Below are 20,787 nucleotides of genomic sequence, written 5' to 3' on the forward strand. Positions count from 1 at the left end.
TGACAAGAACACGAGCCACAGTTGTTCTGTTTTTTACAAAAAACTCAATTCTTTTTATTAAACTTCTATCTTCATGTAATCTGTTTATATAAAAGTTCTACAGCCACCAGCCTGAGACTAAGACAGACAGTGAGGCCATCAAGTGTTTCAGTTTTTTTTGTTTGTTTTTTTTTTAGTCCTCATTATTATTCTCTGACCGGAGGCCTGTGCGACACAGACCTACATTATTAGGAAAACTGTAAAAACAGAGGACACGTGGCAGCCACGTGACAGCGCCTCGTGTGGTCGGAGTGATTAGAAGTCGGCTGTGTTGAAACAAACGTGTGGACCTTGTTTGAGGAAAAAATAAAAATAAAAAAAGGAGGAGGAAGCAGAATAAATAACATTAACGTTGGTTTGCCCTCAGTTTGGGCCTCAATAGTCTCTTTTTTTTGTGCTCCGCTAAATAACGACACCAGCACCAGGCCTGTTGTGTTTACTTTTTCTGCATTTCCCTGCTCTCACATGGGAATGCTTTATGTGTATGTGACACAGACTGCACATAAACGAGGACATAGTCTTCCAGTTTAGAAAAGCCCAGAGAATATGATGGAAGTTATCCACAAACAAGAACTCCGTTTGAAGGCAAGCATATAAAGAAATTAACTTCTACGTCTCAGCTCTCCTTCAATAGAACATGATGTCGACAAACTAGACGCTAAAGTTCGGCACATGTGAGTGGACACCAGTGTGATTGCCAGCTAATATTGTCCAACATGTGCCCGGTTGCAGATGACCTCTGAATTTCCTATGAGGAATTAGGCAAATTGGACACTCTAAATTGACCGTAGGTGTGAGTGTGAGAGTGAATGGCTCTTTGTCTCTGTGTGTCCCTGTGATGGACTGGCGACCTGTCCAGGGTGTCCCCACGCCTCGCACCCTACGTCGGCTGGGATTGGCACCAGCGCCCGCCACGATCCTCCAAGATGGATCAAGTTGTGAATGTGGAGGGTTCAAAGCGGGACTTCTGTTTTGCGACTGGAAGACTACGTCCATTTCTGTATCTACAGTCTACGGTAATAAATTCCGTGAGAGGCCGAGTTGTGTGCACATCTTAGCGTAATACTATGTCCTCTTGTGTGTGTTTTCTTTCTTTTTTTAGATCTGTAAACTTATCAAACATACATATTCACCACATATAAAGGAATATTCTGATTCATGATTCTGAACATAGCATACTTTTTCCATCAATCAAATATCATTATTCTTTTTTTCTCTCTCTTCAATTCTCTTACTTACAATATTTTACACGTCTGATTAAATAGGGCTTAGTGTGCAGGAGGAGTGTGCGAGTCTTGGGGCTGAAGGAGTGGACGTCTTTTCTCCACTCGGTGCTGCTGGCACTGTTGACTGTTCACGACTGGGCTCTGTGTAGAGAAAACTTACAGGCAGGGTCCCAAAGTCTGACTTCTGGACCCACCGCCGCCGCACAGCGCCTGTGAGGACCAACACATACGTATGTGTGTGTGTCTTTGTGGGTGTGTGTGTGTTCAGTCACTGTCACTGGTTTCACTGCTGGGATCTCCCTGCACCTTGCTGCGGTGCTGCATGGCGCGGTGATACGCCACCTGCACCGACTTGCGGATGTTGGATTTCCTGCCTTCCAGCATTTTCTCCTTATCCAGCTCCTGGTCCACTCCGAGCGGCACCAGCTTAGAGCGCGGCAACCACTGCCTGCATGCACACAAAAAAAACATACAAGATAAAAGGTTTACAAACAGTTTTATCATATTCATACTGCATTTGTGGGCTCCAAGGGCAGAAAAGCCAGATTAAAACAACATTTTACATCACATCTGATTATCCTCAGAATAATCTCAGCATGTTTTTGAATTATTGATCAAATTCTATTCTATCTCACGATGTTGAAGAAAGGCAAAATTGAGCACTTCTGTGCCTGTGTTGAGAAAACATGTGCATGTTGACTTTAAAAAGAATTTTGAGAGGCCACGGTGACTTTTCCCAAGTCCAAGTGAACACGTGTGCCACATTTGAAAATATTCTCTTGAGGTGTTCTTATAATAATGCATTCACGAGTCAAAATAAATGTTTGTGGAGTCACAGTGACCAAAACGTCCAACTGACCTCGAGAAGTACACAAAAACAAACCAGAAACATAACTCCATCCACAGCTGCCAATAGAGCAGAATAGTATAAAAAAAAAAATAAGATCTGCTCCAATATGTTATTACTTCTTTGTTCATAACTCCCTCCTCCAAGCCACAGTTTCAGTAGTTTTTGTGTAATCCTGCTAAAAGATGAACAAACCTCCTAATTCCATACAATTAAAAGATCTAATGATGAGACTGCAGACGGTAACAAACGGAGGACTCTGTGGTGGCCTTCACATACAAGGAAGGCTGTTGTTCTACTTTGTTTGTGTAAGAATCTGAATGAAACACACACACACACACAAGCTGTTTTTTCTCTGTTTGGGCTGTTGCAGAAACATGGTGGTGTAAGATGGTGTCCTCTGTAAAGCAAGGCCATGTCTAAAGTAACGTCTTATTCTAAGGCTACAAAAACCAAACATTTTTCATTTTAAAGTGGTTATTATTCACTTTTACAAACATACGTATGGGTAGAAGAGAGACTTAGCAGGAGAACTGCTGGTGTCCTTAAACCACAGGTGTTTTCAAAAACATTTGAAAATCCAGGTTTTAAAGTTTAGCTAAGTTTTTATAGTTTAAAAACTTAGCTTAACCAATGTGTTTCGGCTCTCGCTTCATCTAAGTGTGTGTGCCTTGACCTGGATTTTTGGTATAAAGTGTCAGTTTTTGGGGATACTTCAGAATCAGAATCATAAATAATGTATTGAAATTGCTTAACTTGAAATGAGTTATAGGTAGTTTATATTCAATTAGTGCCATCAGCCCTTGTTACACACCGGACCTTCAACAGCTTGTTTCGCGTGTATTACTGTGGACCTTCTGATTGCTGGCTCGAATGATCACCACCGTAGCGGCAGTTAAAAATGTGTCTTCTTGTAACAAACTATGACCTAAAAGACAATGTGTTCTTCTCCTTCCTCTCCAGTTCTCAAGAACCACGTTTGCCCTATTTCTGCAAACCGTTCTGGCGTCTTGCACTTCAATAAAAAAAAAAAAAAAAGCGAGCAGTTTCCTTTGAACTATCACCACCGAGAGGCACACATGCACACACACACTAACATCAGGAGGCATTTTTGCTGAGGTTCTTGTTTTTTTGCACATTTCATCATTATTTTAGAAAAAAACACAGTGAATGTCAGTGGAAAAAAACAAGAGACAATAAACAACTAAGGCCAAATCCACACGGACGTTTTCAGCAAACACAGCATTGTTTAAAAGATATAGCTTCATGACTTTAAACGATGTATATATATATGTACTGTGCCAGGCCCATATGTGGTGCCACAGAAATACACCAAAAAAGGATAAGAAGACATGGAGAATGTACCTAAAATTTGTGTGCTGTGAACAAACTTTGTGTACAAACAAAGACGATAGACAAATCTTTTCTCATGTGAATGAGCCCTGAAACGATGACCTGAAGCACTGACCATGTTCTCTTGTTGTCAAAGAAGAGAACCAGGAAGAGGTGTTCTCGGGCCTCCTGCGTCATTTGCTCCCCAAGCTTCAGCACGTCCAGAGGAGGGACAGGGATTGGAACGCCCCGGTGGAACACGCCCTCTCTGGGCATCTTCGGATCAATTATCTGTGCGCAAAACGGCCACAAGAGGAGGTTTAGAAATACAGCGGCAGTCAGAAGCGCCAGGGTGCTCTAAACACAACAGCTTACTGGACTTCAGCCCACGGAAGCAGCTCAATCTGTTCTCACCAGAGCAGGATATGAAGGATAACCTCTGCACTTGGCCCACACCAGGTCCAGAGCCTCCAGAGAGGTGTAGTCATCAGAGGTCATCCAGCATCCTGACCTGGACCGGCCACGCACTGACAGTAGCAAACACAGGAAGAGGAAGACATGTCATAATTATTTAGCTGAATTATTTAACTTTTCACCAAGTTTCAGAAACTGCCTCTTATAATTAGCAATTCATCTTAGAAGTCTTTTTCCTTTTTTCCCTTTCCAAGTCTTCTTTTATTGTCGACTTTTAGCCGTTTGTGAACAGATGTCCAGAAATGATCGACAGTGTACAATCAAACACTACTACTGAGTGATTGACTCAGTAGTAAGTGGACTTGTAGTTTCACCACTTTGAAGAGTTTGAGATGAAACGTCTTCCTAAGTCCAATTGCTACTGAATCACTTACGGATCTGTATCTATTTGCTTAAAAACTACACAGACCGTAGATATGAACATCGTCGATGAAAAACAAAGCACAAGGCAGCAACAATCTGACATTCGTTTATCAGTTAATAAAATCGACTCCAGCTTGCAGTAACGACTTGTGGATGTGGATGCACTGACACACGGTTGTGAGTGTGTGTGTGGGTGAGTTTGTGAAAATGTGCTTACTGTGTGAAACGCTTCGCGATCCTCCGACGGAGTAGGAATCATTTTCTGTGCCTGATGTTTCTTCGCTGCTGTCTTCCTGGAAAGCAGAGCGAGAGAACGACGCCTTCCCTCTGCCTTGTTTGGAGGGAGTTGTACTGAGAGATAGAAGGAGAGAGAGAGATAATAGACTTTAACTTTAAATATTTAAGTGCGTGTGCACTAATATACAGCTGGTCTGGTCAAAGATGTTATCAACAGCTTACATTTTTACCCCAGTCAGCAGCAAACCACACTGTGCTATCAGATGAACCACATGTCATCTTTTTTGTCGTCTCTTCAATTTTGACAAATACAACAAAAACAAAATGTACATATGAATCCAGTGCCACTGTTCCATGATACACGATGATTCTGGAATCATAAGGGAATAATACTAGCTGGACACACTAGTTAAAAACCCCCCAAAACTTTAAAGTTTTTTTATATATTTAGGGTAAAGGTTATTTAACTAAAATATTAACTCAAATAAACTGTCAAGCTGTGGTTTTACAAGAAGCTGCATGCTGGGAAGGCTTCTTGTTGACCAGCAGCCAGGTGCAGCCACTTCCTGGCATCTCTGTGGGCTACACCGCAACCTCAAAGTCACAATAAGACTCCCGAGAAGTCAAAACAACTGCGTGTAATTTGCAAAATAAACCTGCAAGTTGTGGAACTGAAAAAAGTATTACCTTATAATGCTGGTATGGCTATTTTTTGTGATCTGTTAAAGCTGAGTTAGGCAACATATTTTGGGCATTCTTGATCAAAAACTGCATAAGAACTTTGCAGGATAATGTAAAGCAAGAAATCGGAGAGAAAACTCGACTTCTGCTTGCATTTATCCGAGCGTGTGTAGCAGCAGCAGCAGCTAGATGTGCTACACCCTGTTGGTAAATTTGATTTGACATTGATTTGTCAGACTTGTGAGTTCACTGTTTGTGTGTGCACTGATCACCTGGTCCTGTCGGATGCCGCGCTGCTGCTGCTGCTGGTTGTGGACTCAGAGTCTGAGCTGGAACGAGGAAGACGAGGCTCGTTTCTGTAAACGAGGAAGCTCTCTGTCACCGGCTGGTTTCCACCGTCAAATCCGTTTGTTGGCAGACCTGAAAGAAAAGGCACAGAGACGGAGATCAGTGCGTGTGTACACATTTAAAATTGAACGGAGACGTTCATTGCTCGCGTGGGTGCCGTACCTGGCAGCAGGTCATCGTTGTCACTGTCACTGTCGGAGCTGGAGGTGCTGCGCGGGCTGCGAGGCCTCTTCCGCTGCCTACTGTGAGACTGCAGGGGCAGCTGTGGGGGGCCAATGGGGCTTTGGCTCACGCCTGCCCCACCGTAGCCGGCATCCCGGTTCTTGGGAGGGCGCCCCGGTCTTTTGGGGGGTCCTGCCATTTTTTGGTTCTTCTTTGAGAAGAGGACCGATGTGCGACGGCCCACCTCTGGAGCCAGGGCAGACGAGGAGACGCTCAGATCTTGACGAGGAGAGAGGTTTATAATTTAGGAATGTAAGCAGGTGTTTATCACAAACATTCCCTTTAACAGCTCAAGCACATTAATTATAAAGATGTGGTTATCCATCAACAACTAATACTTATTATCAGTTCCTCACTCATCAGTGCCAAAGTATTGATAAGCATTTGGACAAACAGTGCTGCTGTCAATATTTATGTTACGTTAATTTGAACTTTGCGAGCAGTGCTCAAAGGTTTGGGCTCACTTTGCTTGATTTAGCAAAAAACACAGAGACTTGTATTATATAAAATGGCAGTATCGAATGTAGAGATGCAACAGTTTATACACAAGGACGTGCAGTGAGTTTGATTTCTGCTGCTGCTTAAGAAATTACAGGATCAGTCCAATGACTATCAGTTAAAAAGGTTCAGTATTAATAAGCAGTACCAGCATCAGTGTTGATAAAATCCTAGCGATATCCCTACTGATGAAATTCACCATCCTTCTATACTCACCTTTTCCACTAATCTCCTGGCTGCTGCTTTCTCCCCCCTCGTCATGGTGTCCCGAAGACGAGGGGTGATGGGGGAGCGACGACCCCCGGTCTCCTCCTCCCACAGACTCCCGGCCCACCATGCCGGAACCTCCCTCCCGTTGGTGCGCGAGCTTTCTCTTGATGACACTGATCTCTTTGCGCAGAGCTTTGGCTCTCCGGGACTGACCGATGCTGTGCTTCCCCGAGTTGACCTCGTCGAGACGCACCTGCAGGTAATGCAGCTGCTCCTCCGGCAGCCGTCGGCGGTTTTCTGGCAGGAGCAGGTCTGAGCGGAAAAAAGAAAGCTGTTCAACAAATTCAGAGGTAGCAAGAGAGTCAATAATGACCAAAATCGGTTCATTTGGAAGAAGAAATGTGCTACCAGACAACATTATACCACAAAAGCTTGTCAGCATTAAATTGAGCATATCTGTAAGGAACTTGACCTGAGGCTCTTCAGGTATGCACAACGACTCATTTTATAAACACATATGAAACCGATGAAAATAGGATGAATGGATAGATAAATGAACAATCAAACAGTTTTTCATGCGCCATCTACTGGACAGGAGGCTTCACTGTGCAGAAGATCTGTTTGATCTCATTGTAATACACACTCTCTCTTATACACACAGAAATAATACTTTTTCCTTGCGTCCCCACTGGCAGCCATGTTTTCAGTGATGCGTCAGTACCACAACAACCACCATTTTAACAAACCACATGGAAAATGATTCTATTTTGCCCCTTTGTGCCAAACAGACTTCTCCCATCCTCCTCCTATTTCTCTCCTCACACCTCATCTGTCTCCAGTATTTCCCTCACATTCACACCACACAGTAATGCAAGGTAGAGCAAGTGTGAAATCTGCCAAGGGTCTGTTATTCTAGAACATATTGTAGCCTTGGTGTTAATTAGTCATGAAATCAAATGACCTACAATTTCCCATTCAAATTAAAGCACTTTACATGTGTATATATATATATATATATATATATATATATATATATATATATATAAATATATATATTTATATTTATATATATATATATATATATATAAATATATATATTTATATATATATATATATATATATATATATAAATATATATATTTTTATATATATATATATATATATGTATTTTTAAATTTTTGATGCAAAATTTAAGTGAAAAATCACTCACCTTCTTCATTAGAAGACAACGGTCGTTCTCTTTCTCTTTCTCTGTCTCGTTCCCTGTCTCTTTCCCTTTCTTGCTCTCTCTCCCTCTCTCGCTCCCTTTCCCGCTCGCGCTCCCTCTCTCGGTCTCGTTCTCGGTCTCTGTCTCTGTCTTGGTCGCGCTGAGTGTCTGGACTCGGCTCTCGGTGGAGGTGCATGCCGGTCTCGTAGTCGAAGCCTATTCGTTCAGCTTGCCGCCTGGCTGTTCTTATGACGGACCCACCCATCTCTCTGAGCCGCAGGGCAGCTCGATAAAAGACAGTGTCCTTGGCGTTGTACTTGAGGCAGTTGTTGACAATGAGGCCAAAGTCGGCCTCAAAGGCCTCGAAGGTGAGGTAGCGATGGGACTCCAGCAGGTTCCACATGGTCTGGAAGTCCATAGGAGTGTCAATGTGGTCCAGGTAGTCTGGCACCTGGGTCGTAGCAGATAGAGAAAACTGGCCATTATAAGTAGAAAAGGTGGCAGAGGTGTTGGAGTAGATTGCATTAGACTGTATAGGTGTACCTAATAAAGTGACCAGGGAGTGTATTATACAAATAGATTGTAGACTGGGGAGACAAACATAAACAATCCCAAGTTATCAGATGACAAAAATCACACTGACATGCAAAAGGAACAGTGGTACTTTGTGTGTGTAAGCACTGACCAGAAGATTTGAATTGTGGTTAGATAAAGGTTAGGGTTAAGCATTAAATGGTTATGGTGAAAGTTAGGGATAAGGCTTGGGTTTGGCCAATAAATGCAAGTCGTTAGATAGATGCACAAACCTGTGTGTACATGTGTGTGTGTTTACCTCTGCCAGTGGTACAGGCTCAGTGAAAAAGTTGTTAGTGTCTCTTTCTTGTAACTGTTCCAGCGTACTCCTCAACAGCACCAGGAGCGGAGTGAGCTGCATCTCCAGAGCCATCTGCTGCACTTTAATCTGAACACAGACACATGTGTTAAAACTATATTCACATGATGCCTCATTCAAGTACTAAGTGTGTGGTTGCAGAGTGCAGTAGGAATTCTGTGTTTAAGTGGGTTCCTTAAACACCTAACCCACCTACACTGTCAGACAGATCACAACAAATGCATTCTTGAAGTCTGACATTAACTACAATGATTGAAAAATGCAAAGTGGTAAAAAAAACCAGACATTTTATTTAAAAAATCTGTAAAATAGCTTTTGAGACTGCATAATCATTGTCCTATACAACATCCTCTAATATCTGTCAGCAAAGGTAATTAATACAGTTAGCTTTACATATACATTACTATGCAATAGACACAGATTTTTATATTTGCACCCTTTTCGGAACATTCCGCATCTAGTGATGACGAGCTGGTTCTGTCATTTAAATTATTATTATTATTTTTTTTAAAAGACAATAAATACCTGGATAAAGACAACGCTGAAAACAAGAGGAGAGCTTATTTTGGATCAAGAGCTTAAACTTAACCAACATTTTAGAGATTTGAGGAAGGTCCCGTGCATGAACAGTCCCAGCTGTGTGCATTTGCTTATTTTTATATATTTTAAATGTCAAAAACAGCATATTCTGATTGATTAGATCTGTGAGCTGCTGTGAGAGCTCACATTGACTTGATAGAGGTTAAATGAATAAATACTATTAATTGTTGTATAATAACTTTGATTATGAAATGAAGGGAAAAGGCTTTTACACTGCATATACTCAATAATTATGGCAAGAAGTATATGTGATAGAAATAAATCTAATATAGGTCTCACCGTCTCCCTCTTGAGTTTTTCCCTCTTGCGGATGAGCTCCACCAGTAGTCTGGCTCTCTCAAGGTCGTGCCTCAGTCTCTGCCAGGCCTTGAGCTGCTCCTTCAAGGCCGCCTGTTTCTCCTCACTGTCTCTCTGCAACACCAACACGATCGAACCCAAAAACACACCAAGTCAGTTCAATGGTTTTTAAACAATAGAATACTCATCATATATTATAAAACACTGGTGTTATTTACTATGGGAAGCTGCGATGGAGGTTGTGGTGGGACGGGTTCAATGTGCCGTTGTGACTGCAGGTGGGTTTGGAGTCGGCGCAGCAGAGGTACACCGTTGCGACTTTGCCTCTTCAGGGTCCAATAGCTGTGAAGTCGTTGCATGAACTGGCTCTTCCTGGGTACCGTTAAGTTACTGGTGATTTTGCTGAGTCTGGAGGGGAAACAAAACAATAAACGTGTTTACGTGTTCTAGTAAACAAGAACGTGTTTACTAGGAGATAAGGTTACAAAAGGTAAACAGACATTTGTGCTTCCTGGGGTTGTGCACATACAGGTGCAGCATGTGGTGTATGCGTTTACCTGTGGGGAGGTATGCAGGGCACAGACACCACTGGAGCGGCAGCTCTCCTCTCAGCTAAGATCTTCCTCGCTCTCTTCATCTTAAGCCTCGACTTTGCCTTTGCCCTCTTGGCTCGCTCCGAGCTCCAGCCCTTGGAGTCTTCATCATGACAGATGCTGGGCTCGTCGTCCTCCTCCAGCTCTCCGTCACTGTGAGAGGAGCCCATGCTAGCCCCGCCTACTCCTGCCAGAGGTCGGGCTGAGCCCGGTGGTGTGTGGATGTCACAGTAGGCCGTCTTGCGGACACTGAAAGAGGTGCCATTGGCCCCTGTCTCCCTGACGGGCTCCATTTTCATGTAGAGCCCCGCCTGCTGGGCACAGGTGACGTGGAAAGCTGTGTAACAGTTGGCTTTATGACACTGGATGCAGGCGCCTGAACCTCGCTGCTTGCAGATGTAGCAGGTGAGTTTCCAGCGTGCAGGCGGGATGTGCTCGATGCTGTCAATCGGCTCCAGAAAGACCGTGTTGGCAAAACAGACCTGAGGAAAAGCAGAAAGGAATACTTTGTGATAACGTGCTACAATTAAAGAGAATTTAATAGAAAAAAACAGTGTTGAAAAATGATCTTTACCTCTGGGATCCACAGCGCACACACTACATGTGCCCATCGCGCATCGTCCGTCTGCTTGAAAGCTCCTCCCTTGTTGGGACACAGCGCACAGTCCACAGCTCGACTCGGAGACTGCAGGCAGCGGCGACACAGCCACTGGCCCTCCGGGATGTAGGGCACGCCATAGCACTCCTGGTGGACCGCGAGGTTACACATGTCGCAGAACAGGATCACGTTGCTGTTCTGACACTCCCCGTCATTGCAGATGCAGCAGACGGCGTCTTCATCGATTAAGGTGCTAGGGTCGGCCTGAGTGAAAGTAGAGAGTTAGTACATTTTCCTGTGTTAAAACATAATCTTCCCTTTTAGAATACAAACAGAGGTGTACCTTGTTGTGGCTCTCAAAGTAGGACTCCTTCTCTAAGCGATCCATGAGGTACTCAAAGACCTCCTGAGGGATGGGTGTTACGCCGTCACACCGCCGCTTGTCGTTCATGATTTCAAGCCAGATGCAGTCTTCCTCATCCATGTCATACTCCACCTCCTCATCCAGCTCCTCCACAGACTTATCAATGTACCTGAACACCAGTGAAGAGACAACAATGCATTATTACACACAGTACAAGTGGAGAAAGGTGTCAAACTAGGATTAGCATCCACTTCAGTTTTCTGTATGAGGAGGAAATTAAGACTTTTGTGATGAATCTGAGGTTAAATTAATTTCCTGCTAGATTAAAGACAATGAGCTGCAAACAAAGTGGTGACTGTGTACAATTTAAATGGATCAGAACCAAAATACATTTATTTCTGACCTTTCACATGACATATCAGATCAGTAGGTGTTGATCTCCAGACTGTTCCAAGAGTCAGAGCAAAACATTGAGAAGCAACGTTTTGTGTTTATGTCCCTCAACACTGGAACACCTGAAAAACGGAGTCTCTTCTTCAGCAACTTCAGCTTTTGAGAATGAGCAACTCTTATCTCAAAATATCTTATCTTATTTTTTGTGCATTCTCTTTGTATCATTTTAGATTTTTCTCTATTTCTATTTTGAAATGGTTCCAGTAGTATTAATGAATTGCCTCAGCATATGAAATGAGCTTTCCAATTAAAATTGACCTAGCCTCTGAATATTTCCAAAACAAGAGCATAAATTGCCTCATCTAAAACACCAGACATGTACTTAAAAAATGATTATCTCCAAGTATTGAAGGTTATATTTTGACCCATGTTTATCCATCTGTTGTTTTGGTTTTTGCTGTTTGTTAACATGATTGTCAAAACAACATTTACGGGACTTTATGAAAGGATGGGGTCTGGCTGAGGTTTAAGGATTTCCATTCAACTCACTCAATGCAATACCTGTAGTAAGATGACGGCCGGGGAGGGGCATCAGGTCTGTCTTGGTCCAGCTCTCTGAACACTGCTTCGGGCAGCTTGACTGCAGGTCCAGACTGAGCGCTGTGATGATGGGATGAGCCATCCCTCTTCTTTTCTTTACTCTTATGTTTCCCGGACTTTGGGGTGGCTTTGCCCCCGTTAGAAGACAGGATATCTGACCGGTCCTTGCCACTCCCTCCTACCTCGCTACCTCCGTTTCCCCCGTCACTACCGTTACAAACTCCTCCACCATTTCCACCTGTACCAGATGGTGGAGCACTCTCTGCATCACTGTCCTCCTCTGATACCACGTCAATGTTTTCAAAAATGCTTATGCGGTGAATACGTCCTTGAAAGTCCAGTTCGACCATGCGCTGTGCCTGGGCATAGGTCATTGTCTCTCTGCCCGGGGAGTTAGAGCGATCCGAATGGTTGGGGCTACCCGGGGTGTTCCCTCCATGCCCCAGCCCTCCTCCGCCTCCGTTGCCTCCATCATCAGTATCTCCTGACCCTGCCAGAGATGCACGGGGAGGCCGTCCCTTCCTCTTCTTCTGTGGTACAGTCTGTGCAGGGGTTGGGTTGTCATGGTCATAGTGATAAAGGTGATATTCAATGCCACTGTAGCTCTTGTAAACCTTACGACAAGTTTCCACCGGGCACTCATACGGGGGTTTGGTGGCCCGCAGGTTGTGACAGAATGTTTTCACGTCAAAGTCCAGCCCCATTGTGCCAACAGCCACCGCTGGGACAGATGCTCCCCAAGATTACATCTGCAGATAGGAAACAAACAGGAAGCACAGATGGATCAACTGCAGAGACTTCTCTTTCACAATGTGTTGTGTATTTATATGCAATATAAACGGAGCATGAACCATAATAACATTAAAAGTAGGTTATCTGTTTCAATGTTGGTGATCTGTGTACTGTATATAAGCAAAAACAAACAAATCTAGTAAATGGATAATGCCATGCATTCACTATTACCTGGAAAAAAATGAAGCATAATGTTCCAGATTATTTGCAGGAATCCTTAAACAGTATATTTACTCACTGGAGACTACCAGCACCACCTCTCTTTTTGTCTATTCCTTTCAAATACAACTTTGATTTGTGTACTTGGGAGATAAAGGAAATTCTCGCAAAACCTAAAAGTCAGTACCCACATCTAGGGCTTGAACTGACTCAGCTTCACATGCAGGACACATTGCCTCTCTCTATTGGATCTTCAGGCATATGGAAGCAGCTCATTTAGCGATAAAGCTGACCTCAGTTAATCACCTGCCAAGTTTGAATCCTGTCAAACGACCCATTGAACAGTTTTGCAATTCACAGACAGACAGACAGACAGACAGACATTCCTTGAACTAATATTGACATAAAACTGCTTTCATCAACAGTTACATCAAAGGAACATAAAAACTGTACATGGATGTTTCGAACTTGTCGCCAGCAAGCATCATGTGCATTGATACAGTAACACATCAGAGCAACATCAAAGTGACCTGGTCAGTTTAGCAACATACTGTACAAAAACACAGAGCTGGTTTAGCGAACTATGGCTCCGATGTGTCATCGAGTCAGATTTTAAACGAAACCTTAAAAACATCTTGTGAACAGAAAACTCGGGAGAAACCTTTTCCAGTCTTTACTCCACAATTGTAATTATTTTTCACATTGTTTGCCACTATTTTCTATCATGTGTATGCAACATGTGAAAATATTTACTTTATATACAATTAAACTTATCAATTAGTAATTTGTGAGGTTCTTAACCTTAACAGCATGTAAACAAATTGATAAATAGTATGAGGTAGAATGAAATGAGATTTCAACTTACACCCAACCATCTTCTACCGCTTTATCCTCCACATGAGAGATACTAGGTTTAATTAGACCTCAAGTTAAGTGGTATAACGCCAAAAAGTATCTTAAAGCCATGGTTCTCAAACTGTGGTACATGTGCCGGCGGTGGTACGCAAGCTTCCTCTGGTGGTACTTGGAGGATCCTGTTCTACTGTATATACCGGAGCGTGTGATCGGAGTGGAGCCGAGTGCGTAGAAAATGAAATGAAGAACAAAAATGTAATAATAAATTGTCCGTAGCTGATTTTGCTCGGCCTATTTACACAACTTTATATAAATGCGCCGGCGATGATGGTGTTACTCAATATTTTCAGGTGGTATAAAAAGTTTGATAACCACTGCCTTAAATGCTATGGCCAATTCAAATATAATAAAGTACTGGATACTATATATAATCCTCAAAAGTGCCCCAGTCAGTAAAGAATTAAAGAAAAAAACAGCTAGATATTGCACATAATTGGAAAATCCAGGTATTCATAAACATATAATTTTACACATGTAAAACGTATAAAATCAGGAGATACTGCACTCACTTAAAGTGCTTTAAGTGTTCCAGTCAACTGAAGAGTATCAAAAGATGTACCATTTGCATCTACACACGAATCGTTTATCTTCTGTTACTGTAATAACAGGTGCAACTTGTGTGTGTTAGGTTAGCTCCTTCTGCTCCATGCTAACTACAGTGGTTTAATTAGCATAGCAGACAAACACTACATACAGTTCAAACCCATAGGTTACAACAACAATAATAATAATAATAATAATGATAATAATAAAGAAAAACAACCGTAGCCCGAAAGCTCCCGTAGCTTTACAAACTGAAACACTTAATGCATGCTAGCTCGCCAGCGTTAGCCGTAGCTTCCTCCTCAAACAATGAGCCTCTGCAGTCTGGCGCTGTTAGCCAGCATGCTAACAGCAACTAGCAAACAACAACAACAACAACAATTCTCTTTCCAAAACACAGCACCGTTACTCGGTGCGTTGAAAACGATTTTTTTGCAAACGTCCCTCTGTTTCCCACGTTTTCATTCAGCTCAACAACATTAACTCGTCGGTTTATAATTCGCGTGCTAATGTGTCGCTGTGAGCAGCCGTTAGCCACACACACACACACACAGACACAGATATATGCTACACTTACGTTAATAACGCCGTGTTTTAATCATTTTTAACAACTAATGAACACAAGAGTGCTGTGAGATTAAATCACTGTAGTCTCACTGTAACTTGGATCACACATCACTTCTCCACAGTGTTTCCCTCCACAATTGACATGCAGAGCCCCGTAAACACACAGTGTGAACAGTTGCGATGAACCAACACACAATTCAACTACAAACAGTACACTGTGCTGTGATTGTGGTTATGATTCAATCACATATCGATACACGTATCTATACTCGATCAAAGAATTAGTTCCACTCCGTGGCAGTGAAATGTTGTGAAAATGTGTGAATAGCTAGGGTTGTTTTGGGGGGGGATTCATTACTTGGTTCTGTGCTTTCACTGAAATTACAGTCGCGGAATTAAAACCAGGAACGACTTTACGAAGACTACGAATTAAGAGCGATGTAAACACAACAGGAGCCGCTTTCTCCCGCTAAACGCTACACATCAGGACTAACGTTATAAACACTTACTACTCCACGCTCCTCGGGACTGCGTGCTTCGGAAACCTCACTCCGGATCGGAAGAGCTGCAGATCGATTTTTTCGATTTTTTAAAATTCATTTGCGGATCCCAGGCGAGGAACACAGAACGCGCAGGAGCAGTGGAATGGTTTTATAAAACTATGTAACATCCAGATCGTTTCATTGTGTTGGGAATACTTGAGAAACTCGCTTGAACAAAAGGGGCAACCATTGCTGGAACGTTACGCCGCAGACGCGGGCCGTCGGCACTTTCGCCACACAGGCAGGGTCCATTTGTCGACTCACAGAGAGCGTATATCCACCTTTTACACACGCCTTCTTAAACATAAAAGAAATTACCTTTAATCATTTTACTGTGAGATTTTTTATTTTATTTTATAGTCGACAAAATATTTCCACCTAATTTTGTGCCGAGTGTCGCGAATCTGTGGCTTTGTTTCAAAGATGTCCGCCACAACTGACTGTGAACCACACTGTATATACAATTAAATCAACATTTAATAGTTCCTATTGTATTACTAATACTACTACTACTACATATTGGAACTTATATATATATATTTCACATTTTTATTTTCAAATAAGTCTATGTTTATTTATTTTTTATTTATTTTAATATTAGTGTTATTTGAAGATTTAAATTAACATGTTCAACAAGCTTATTCCAAAATATATCAGTATTATTTATAATATATTAATTTTAATCTTTTAAAACACTCTTCAAGATCCACATTATTAAGTGCTTTATAATATAAGCAAAGTGAAACACAGATATAGTCATAAAATCGACGGGCAAAACCAATTTGATGCATAAAACCAGCAAGGAAAGTAGCATTTAATAGTGCCAATTTTTTTTATTACTACTACTGCTACGACTACACTACTACACACACACATCAAATTATCATTTTCAACTAAGTCTATGAACACTTAATTTGAATAGATATTAGCGTTATTTGAATAGATTAAATTGATATATTCAAAAAGCTTATTCCAAAATATATCAATATTATTTATAATGTAATAATTTTAATCTTTTTAAGCACTCTTCAAGATCCACATTACAAAGTGCTTCATAATGTCAGCAAAGTCAAACAGATTATCGACAGGGTAAAACAATCTGATGCATAAAACCAATCTCAAATAAGAGTGTTACTGCCTGAGTAAATGAACACGACACATGGCGCCAAGCACAAAATAATATTTATTTCTCTCTCAAACATACAGTCTGTGATTAGAGTGCAGCAGGTAAGGGTGGGGGTGGGTCGGGGGGTTAATGCAGTGGGACATAACAGCAGGCAGAAGCAATCCCACACACTTTAAATACAAGCCTTTTGACAATCATAGCATATTCACCAGGGGGCGACGCGGTCCACAGGGAGGTGAGATATGAGTCTGAGTATGAAGTGTCAGGAACTCTCCATTGCAGTTCTACCCCTGCACCCGGAATGAATATGGCAACAGTAGTTTACTCCCCCTGTCTGCTCACCGCGGCGAGGGAGGTGGAACAAAATATACCAGATACAAGTGACAGAGAACAGAAATCTCTTACTACTGGAAGTATTTCACCAAAGCAGAAGACTCTGCATAATAATCCTATAAAAGTCCAATTCAAACCGAATTGATGGAATAATATACTGTACAACAAAAGCAACCCCTCAGACACCATCACCAACGCCACTGCCACCCTTTACACAATCAAACAAAAACAAAAATGTACAAATATAAACTACAAGAAAACTGTACAGTTCACAGCTTGGAAGGATCGGGGTGCTGAAAACTTTCAAAATGTGTTGTGGTGAGTGAGATTTCGAACCGTACGAGCAGTATTGTTTGTCTTTTTGCTTTGTGGAAACGTTGGCCATGCTTGTCAGTGATTTAAAAAACAAACAAACAAACAAACAAACAAACACTTTATACACTATAGGAAACACAAGAACTTAAGTCGAAATTAAGGGGAGACCAGCTGTTGTGCAAATCCCCCACATCAAGTGTCGTTTGAATTTTTGCAATATATTACAAACAAGGAGAGAAATGTCGTCAGAAGCAACCTGGGAAATCAACACAATGTCAAAATTTCAACAAGGCAACAATAACACCGCTTTGTTTGTTAATTCAATTTGAGAAGTTTTGTTTTTAAATGTACCATCTTGTTTGAAACTGTACAGATGATAGCAGGCATCCAAAAAAAAAACAAAAACAAAGAAAAAACAATCAAGCTTTTGACAAATAAGTTAAAGACATCAGACTTTGACGAGTGATTGATTGCACGGAACATTTTACAAACAGTGTACGCTGCTGAGTTATAGGACAGCCAAGTCGAAAGAACACATCAAGTAAGCAGTAGTGATTTCATTTGTAATGGTTTTTGATATTTCACCCCGGCTTATCTTCTGTTTGGTTTGGTGAGTTTGGAACTTTTCAACTTGAGATAATAATAATAATAATAATAATAATAATAATAATAATAACAATAAGGCTTGTGGCAAGGCCACGATCAAAGCTTTGTGGAGGGGTTAAATTGCACTTTTAAAGCCTCGAGCCATCACATAATAGTCACTGCTACATTCTCATCAGAACACTATCAGAGGCATATACTGTAGAAAGAACTAAGTCTAGTATATATGGCTCTGGACACTGCCTTTCCTCTGAGCACACTGTTGTCCTTTAAAGAAAAACCAACACAAACAAAAACAGGCTGTGTCCAGCTGAACCATTTGACCTGAAAAAACGTGGATTTTGGCTTCTGGCATATTTATTTTTTTCCTCCCGGTCACCAGTCGTACATTTTTATTATTATTATCTTTTGTTTCTGCAAGGCAACGGTGCATTTCACCACTATGGCAATCCTTGTGTCACAGGGGTGGAAGGTAAACAAAAGTAAAAATACATTTTTTTTATTATTATTTAAATAAGAGCATATACTGTGTTAATAGTGCAGTACTACAAGGGCATTAATATGTAAACCGAGAAAACTAAAGTGTCTGTAATGCATTAAAAAAAAAAAAATAGAGAGACTGCACTCAAGCTACCAAATAACTTGGATGCAGACATGCTTTGTTTCAAAGAATTAAAAATAACAACATAATAAATCAATGTTCAAGGCACTACATTCCTTCAAATATTCTTATCATAAATACTGTCTGTTTACAGTTTCTCATACCACTGGTATTTGGATTCCAATGTAGTGTTTTAAATTTACGTTTAACAGAGAAAAATAAGGCAAAAACAAAGTAAAAAAAAAGAAAAGAAAATCAACGTGAAAACTGCAATTAACCGAGAATAAAGTGAAATCTGTTTTTCTTGACCACAGACACAGCAACGTGTTGTGTTGTACGGCTGAAGCAGACACACATGTACTGTATAGTATACATACATGCGCACGCACACACACATTCACACTTTACAGATATGAACCAATGAGCCACAACAATAAAACCACTGGAGGTGAAGCGACTGATGTTATGACACCTGGTGGATTTATCACGCAGCAAATTAATAAGTTGTTTTTGAAGATGAAATCTTTGAAATTAAGAAAAATTGACCTAATGACCAGAATAACTAATGATGATGATGATGATGATGATGATGATCATTACATGGCAGTCAGAGTCAACAACAACAGGTCTTCTTGGGAGTTTCCAGAGAACTGATAAGAAGGTCATGGGTACACAAGTCTCACTGATGACGCGAACGTTAGTTAAATTCTACAAATTACAGACAGTTTTAATGACAGCTGTGATAGAAAGTTGCGTTAGGTGTCAGAACTGAAACACGGAGCAACAGAAAAATGTGGTTTTATCAACATCAGGAATGCGAGTGCGTGTCTAACTATCCAGTGTCGACAGCGTGTGATTCTCTGGGCAATGATCCAAGGATCTCAGGGTCTTGGCATCCACGTAGAACCAACCTTAATATCAGTGCTGGACAAGTACACTTGCCACCATACTGCAAAAAAAACAAAAAAAAAAAACAACAACAACAGACCGGGAATGGTTTCAGGAACATGACGTGGTGCCGACACCTGAAATGACCCAACTTTAACCTCATCAAGCATTCATGGAATGTGCTGAACAACGATGACAGATCCACAGAAGCCTCATTGCACTCGTGAAAGCAGTTCAGAGACGTTGGCGACACCTTCAGATGTTGTATGAAACATGTTTGAAACATGTTCTCATATGTTCAGGTGGAATGGGGGGGTGGGCAGGTGGTTGTAATGTCGTGGCTGATCAGATCAGTGATATGTGATGTACACAGAAGAAGATCAACACAGTCATGTTATGTACAGTGGTGGACGACATCTTATCCATACACACGCCGACTAACTTTATTGAGCAGATTAGGTAGTCCTAGTGGTGTGGGGGCCTTTCTCCAGGTTGTGCATAATAAGAGGGTAATTTTGGATCCCTGGGTTTGCCATTGTGGTATAGGGCGTCATTCTTGCAGCACCAAGCATACCTACAGAACCCGCTGACCCTACAGGACTAGGCATGCCGGACCACTGCTGATAGTAAAGCGGACCGGGAACCGTCCCACCATAGGAGCCTGCTGGCAGGAGGTGACCAGGAGGGAGCATTGCTGAGGGGTTGGGAGCTAGGCTTGAGGGCATACCAGGGCCTAAAGCAGCAGTCAGGGGGCAGGAAAGAGGCAGCTGGAACTTGCTGGTACCAACATGGCATTTCATCTGGAACAGAAGCGAGTCGTTTTAACCAAAGAGTGCACACCGCACCTCATCAATAACATCACATGTGATTGAGCAAAATCCAAAAGATCACACTTAGTGCACGTCTCCATTTTCGAGTACCTCATGTGCAGCTGCTCCCGTGGGCGGAGCTTTGAATTCCAGGTCCCTTTGGCGCGTCTGTTGTTTGATTTGGTTCAGTGAGGGTCGCGGCTGATTGGCCGCCGCGACGGTCTCCTTCGCCCAGTCGTCCACCAGTTTGTGGAGGTCTTCTGTGAACATGCCCCGCTTGTTGTTGCTGTTGTTGGTTTGGACCTGAGCGAAGCGTGCGACAGGCTGAGCGGACGGCGAGGGCGTGGCTGTGGCTGTGGCCGTGGCGAGCGATGGCTGTGTGTGACTGGAGGCAGTCTGAGCAGCGCTGGTGTTGAAAGACGACCCTGAGGAGACACGACAGGTCTTAGAAATCTGCTCAGTCGAAAAAAGGGAAATAGAGCTTTCAGATCAATTGGCTACTGTATGGCGTCATGTGACATGTTTTGACCACTTCCTGTGGTTTTTTGCTGTCAGACTAAACAAAACCTAAGA

The 20,787-nt window shown here is 42.0% G+C and overlaps 2 protein-coding genes across 21 annotated transcripts in view; both read right to left on the minus strand.

Moving 5' to 3' along the window:
* Positions 1-21: 21 nt before the first annotated feature.
* On the minus strand, positions 22-15,762 carry brpf1 (bromodomain and PHD finger containing, 1). Of its 9 annotated transcripts, XM_058642387.1 has the most exons (18): positions 15,507-15,762; positions 12,641-12,770; positions 11,971-12,563; positions 11,008-11,197; positions 10,641-10,928; positions 10,031-10,548; positions 9,690-9,881; positions 9,456-9,594; positions 8,517-8,645; positions 7,688-8,135; positions 6,484-6,789; positions 5,710-5,988; positions 5,472-5,619; positions 4,499-4,632; positions 3,859-3,971; positions 3,581-3,735; positions 1,572-1,713; positions 22-1,475 (listed from the first exon to the last, which is right to left on the minus strand). In XM_058642387.1, exons 2-18 carry the CDS (start codon positions 12,662-12,664, stop codon positions 1,422-1,424), a joined length of 3,852 nt encoding a protein of 1,283 aa, XP_058498370.1. In that variant the 5' UTR covers positions 12,665-12,770; positions 15,507-15,762; the 3' UTR covers positions 22-1,421. The 9 variants fall into 9 exon arrangements, with proteins under 9 accessions (XP_058498370.1, XP_058498366.1, XP_058498363.1 ...); XM_058642383.1 differs by having other exon boundaries at positions 9,456-9,587; positions 9,692-9,881; positions 11,971-12,770; XM_058642380.1 differs by having other exon boundaries at positions 11,971-12,770.
* Positions 15,763-16,704: 942 nt separating this feature from the next.
* Positions 16,705-20,787, minus strand: part of LOC131468161 (serine/threonine-protein kinase WNK2-like) — a 46,368-nt gene continuing 42,285 nt past the window's right edge. For 11 of the 12 annotated variants that reach the window (XM_058642127.1, XM_058642132.1, XM_058642129.1 and 8 more), the window contains 2 exons: positions 20,326-20,639; positions 16,705-20,205 (listed from right to left, as the gene is read on the minus strand). In XM_058642127.1, the coding sequence (XP_058498110.1) occupies positions 19,861-20,205; positions 20,326-20,639 (659 nt within the window). In that variant the 3' untranslated portion in view covers positions 16,705-19,860. Of the gene's footprint in view, positions 20,206-20,325; positions 20,640-20,787 lie in introns of those variants that run through there. The other variant, XR_009241682.1, reaches the window with a different exon arrangement.

Source organism: Solea solea, chromosome 11, assembly GCF_958295425.1.
Source record: "Solea solea chromosome 11, fSolSol10.1, whole genome shotgun sequence".
In the NCBI taxonomy this organism is placed as follows: domain Eukaryota; kingdom Metazoa; phylum Chordata; class Actinopteri; order Pleuronectiformes; family Soleidae; genus Solea; species Solea solea.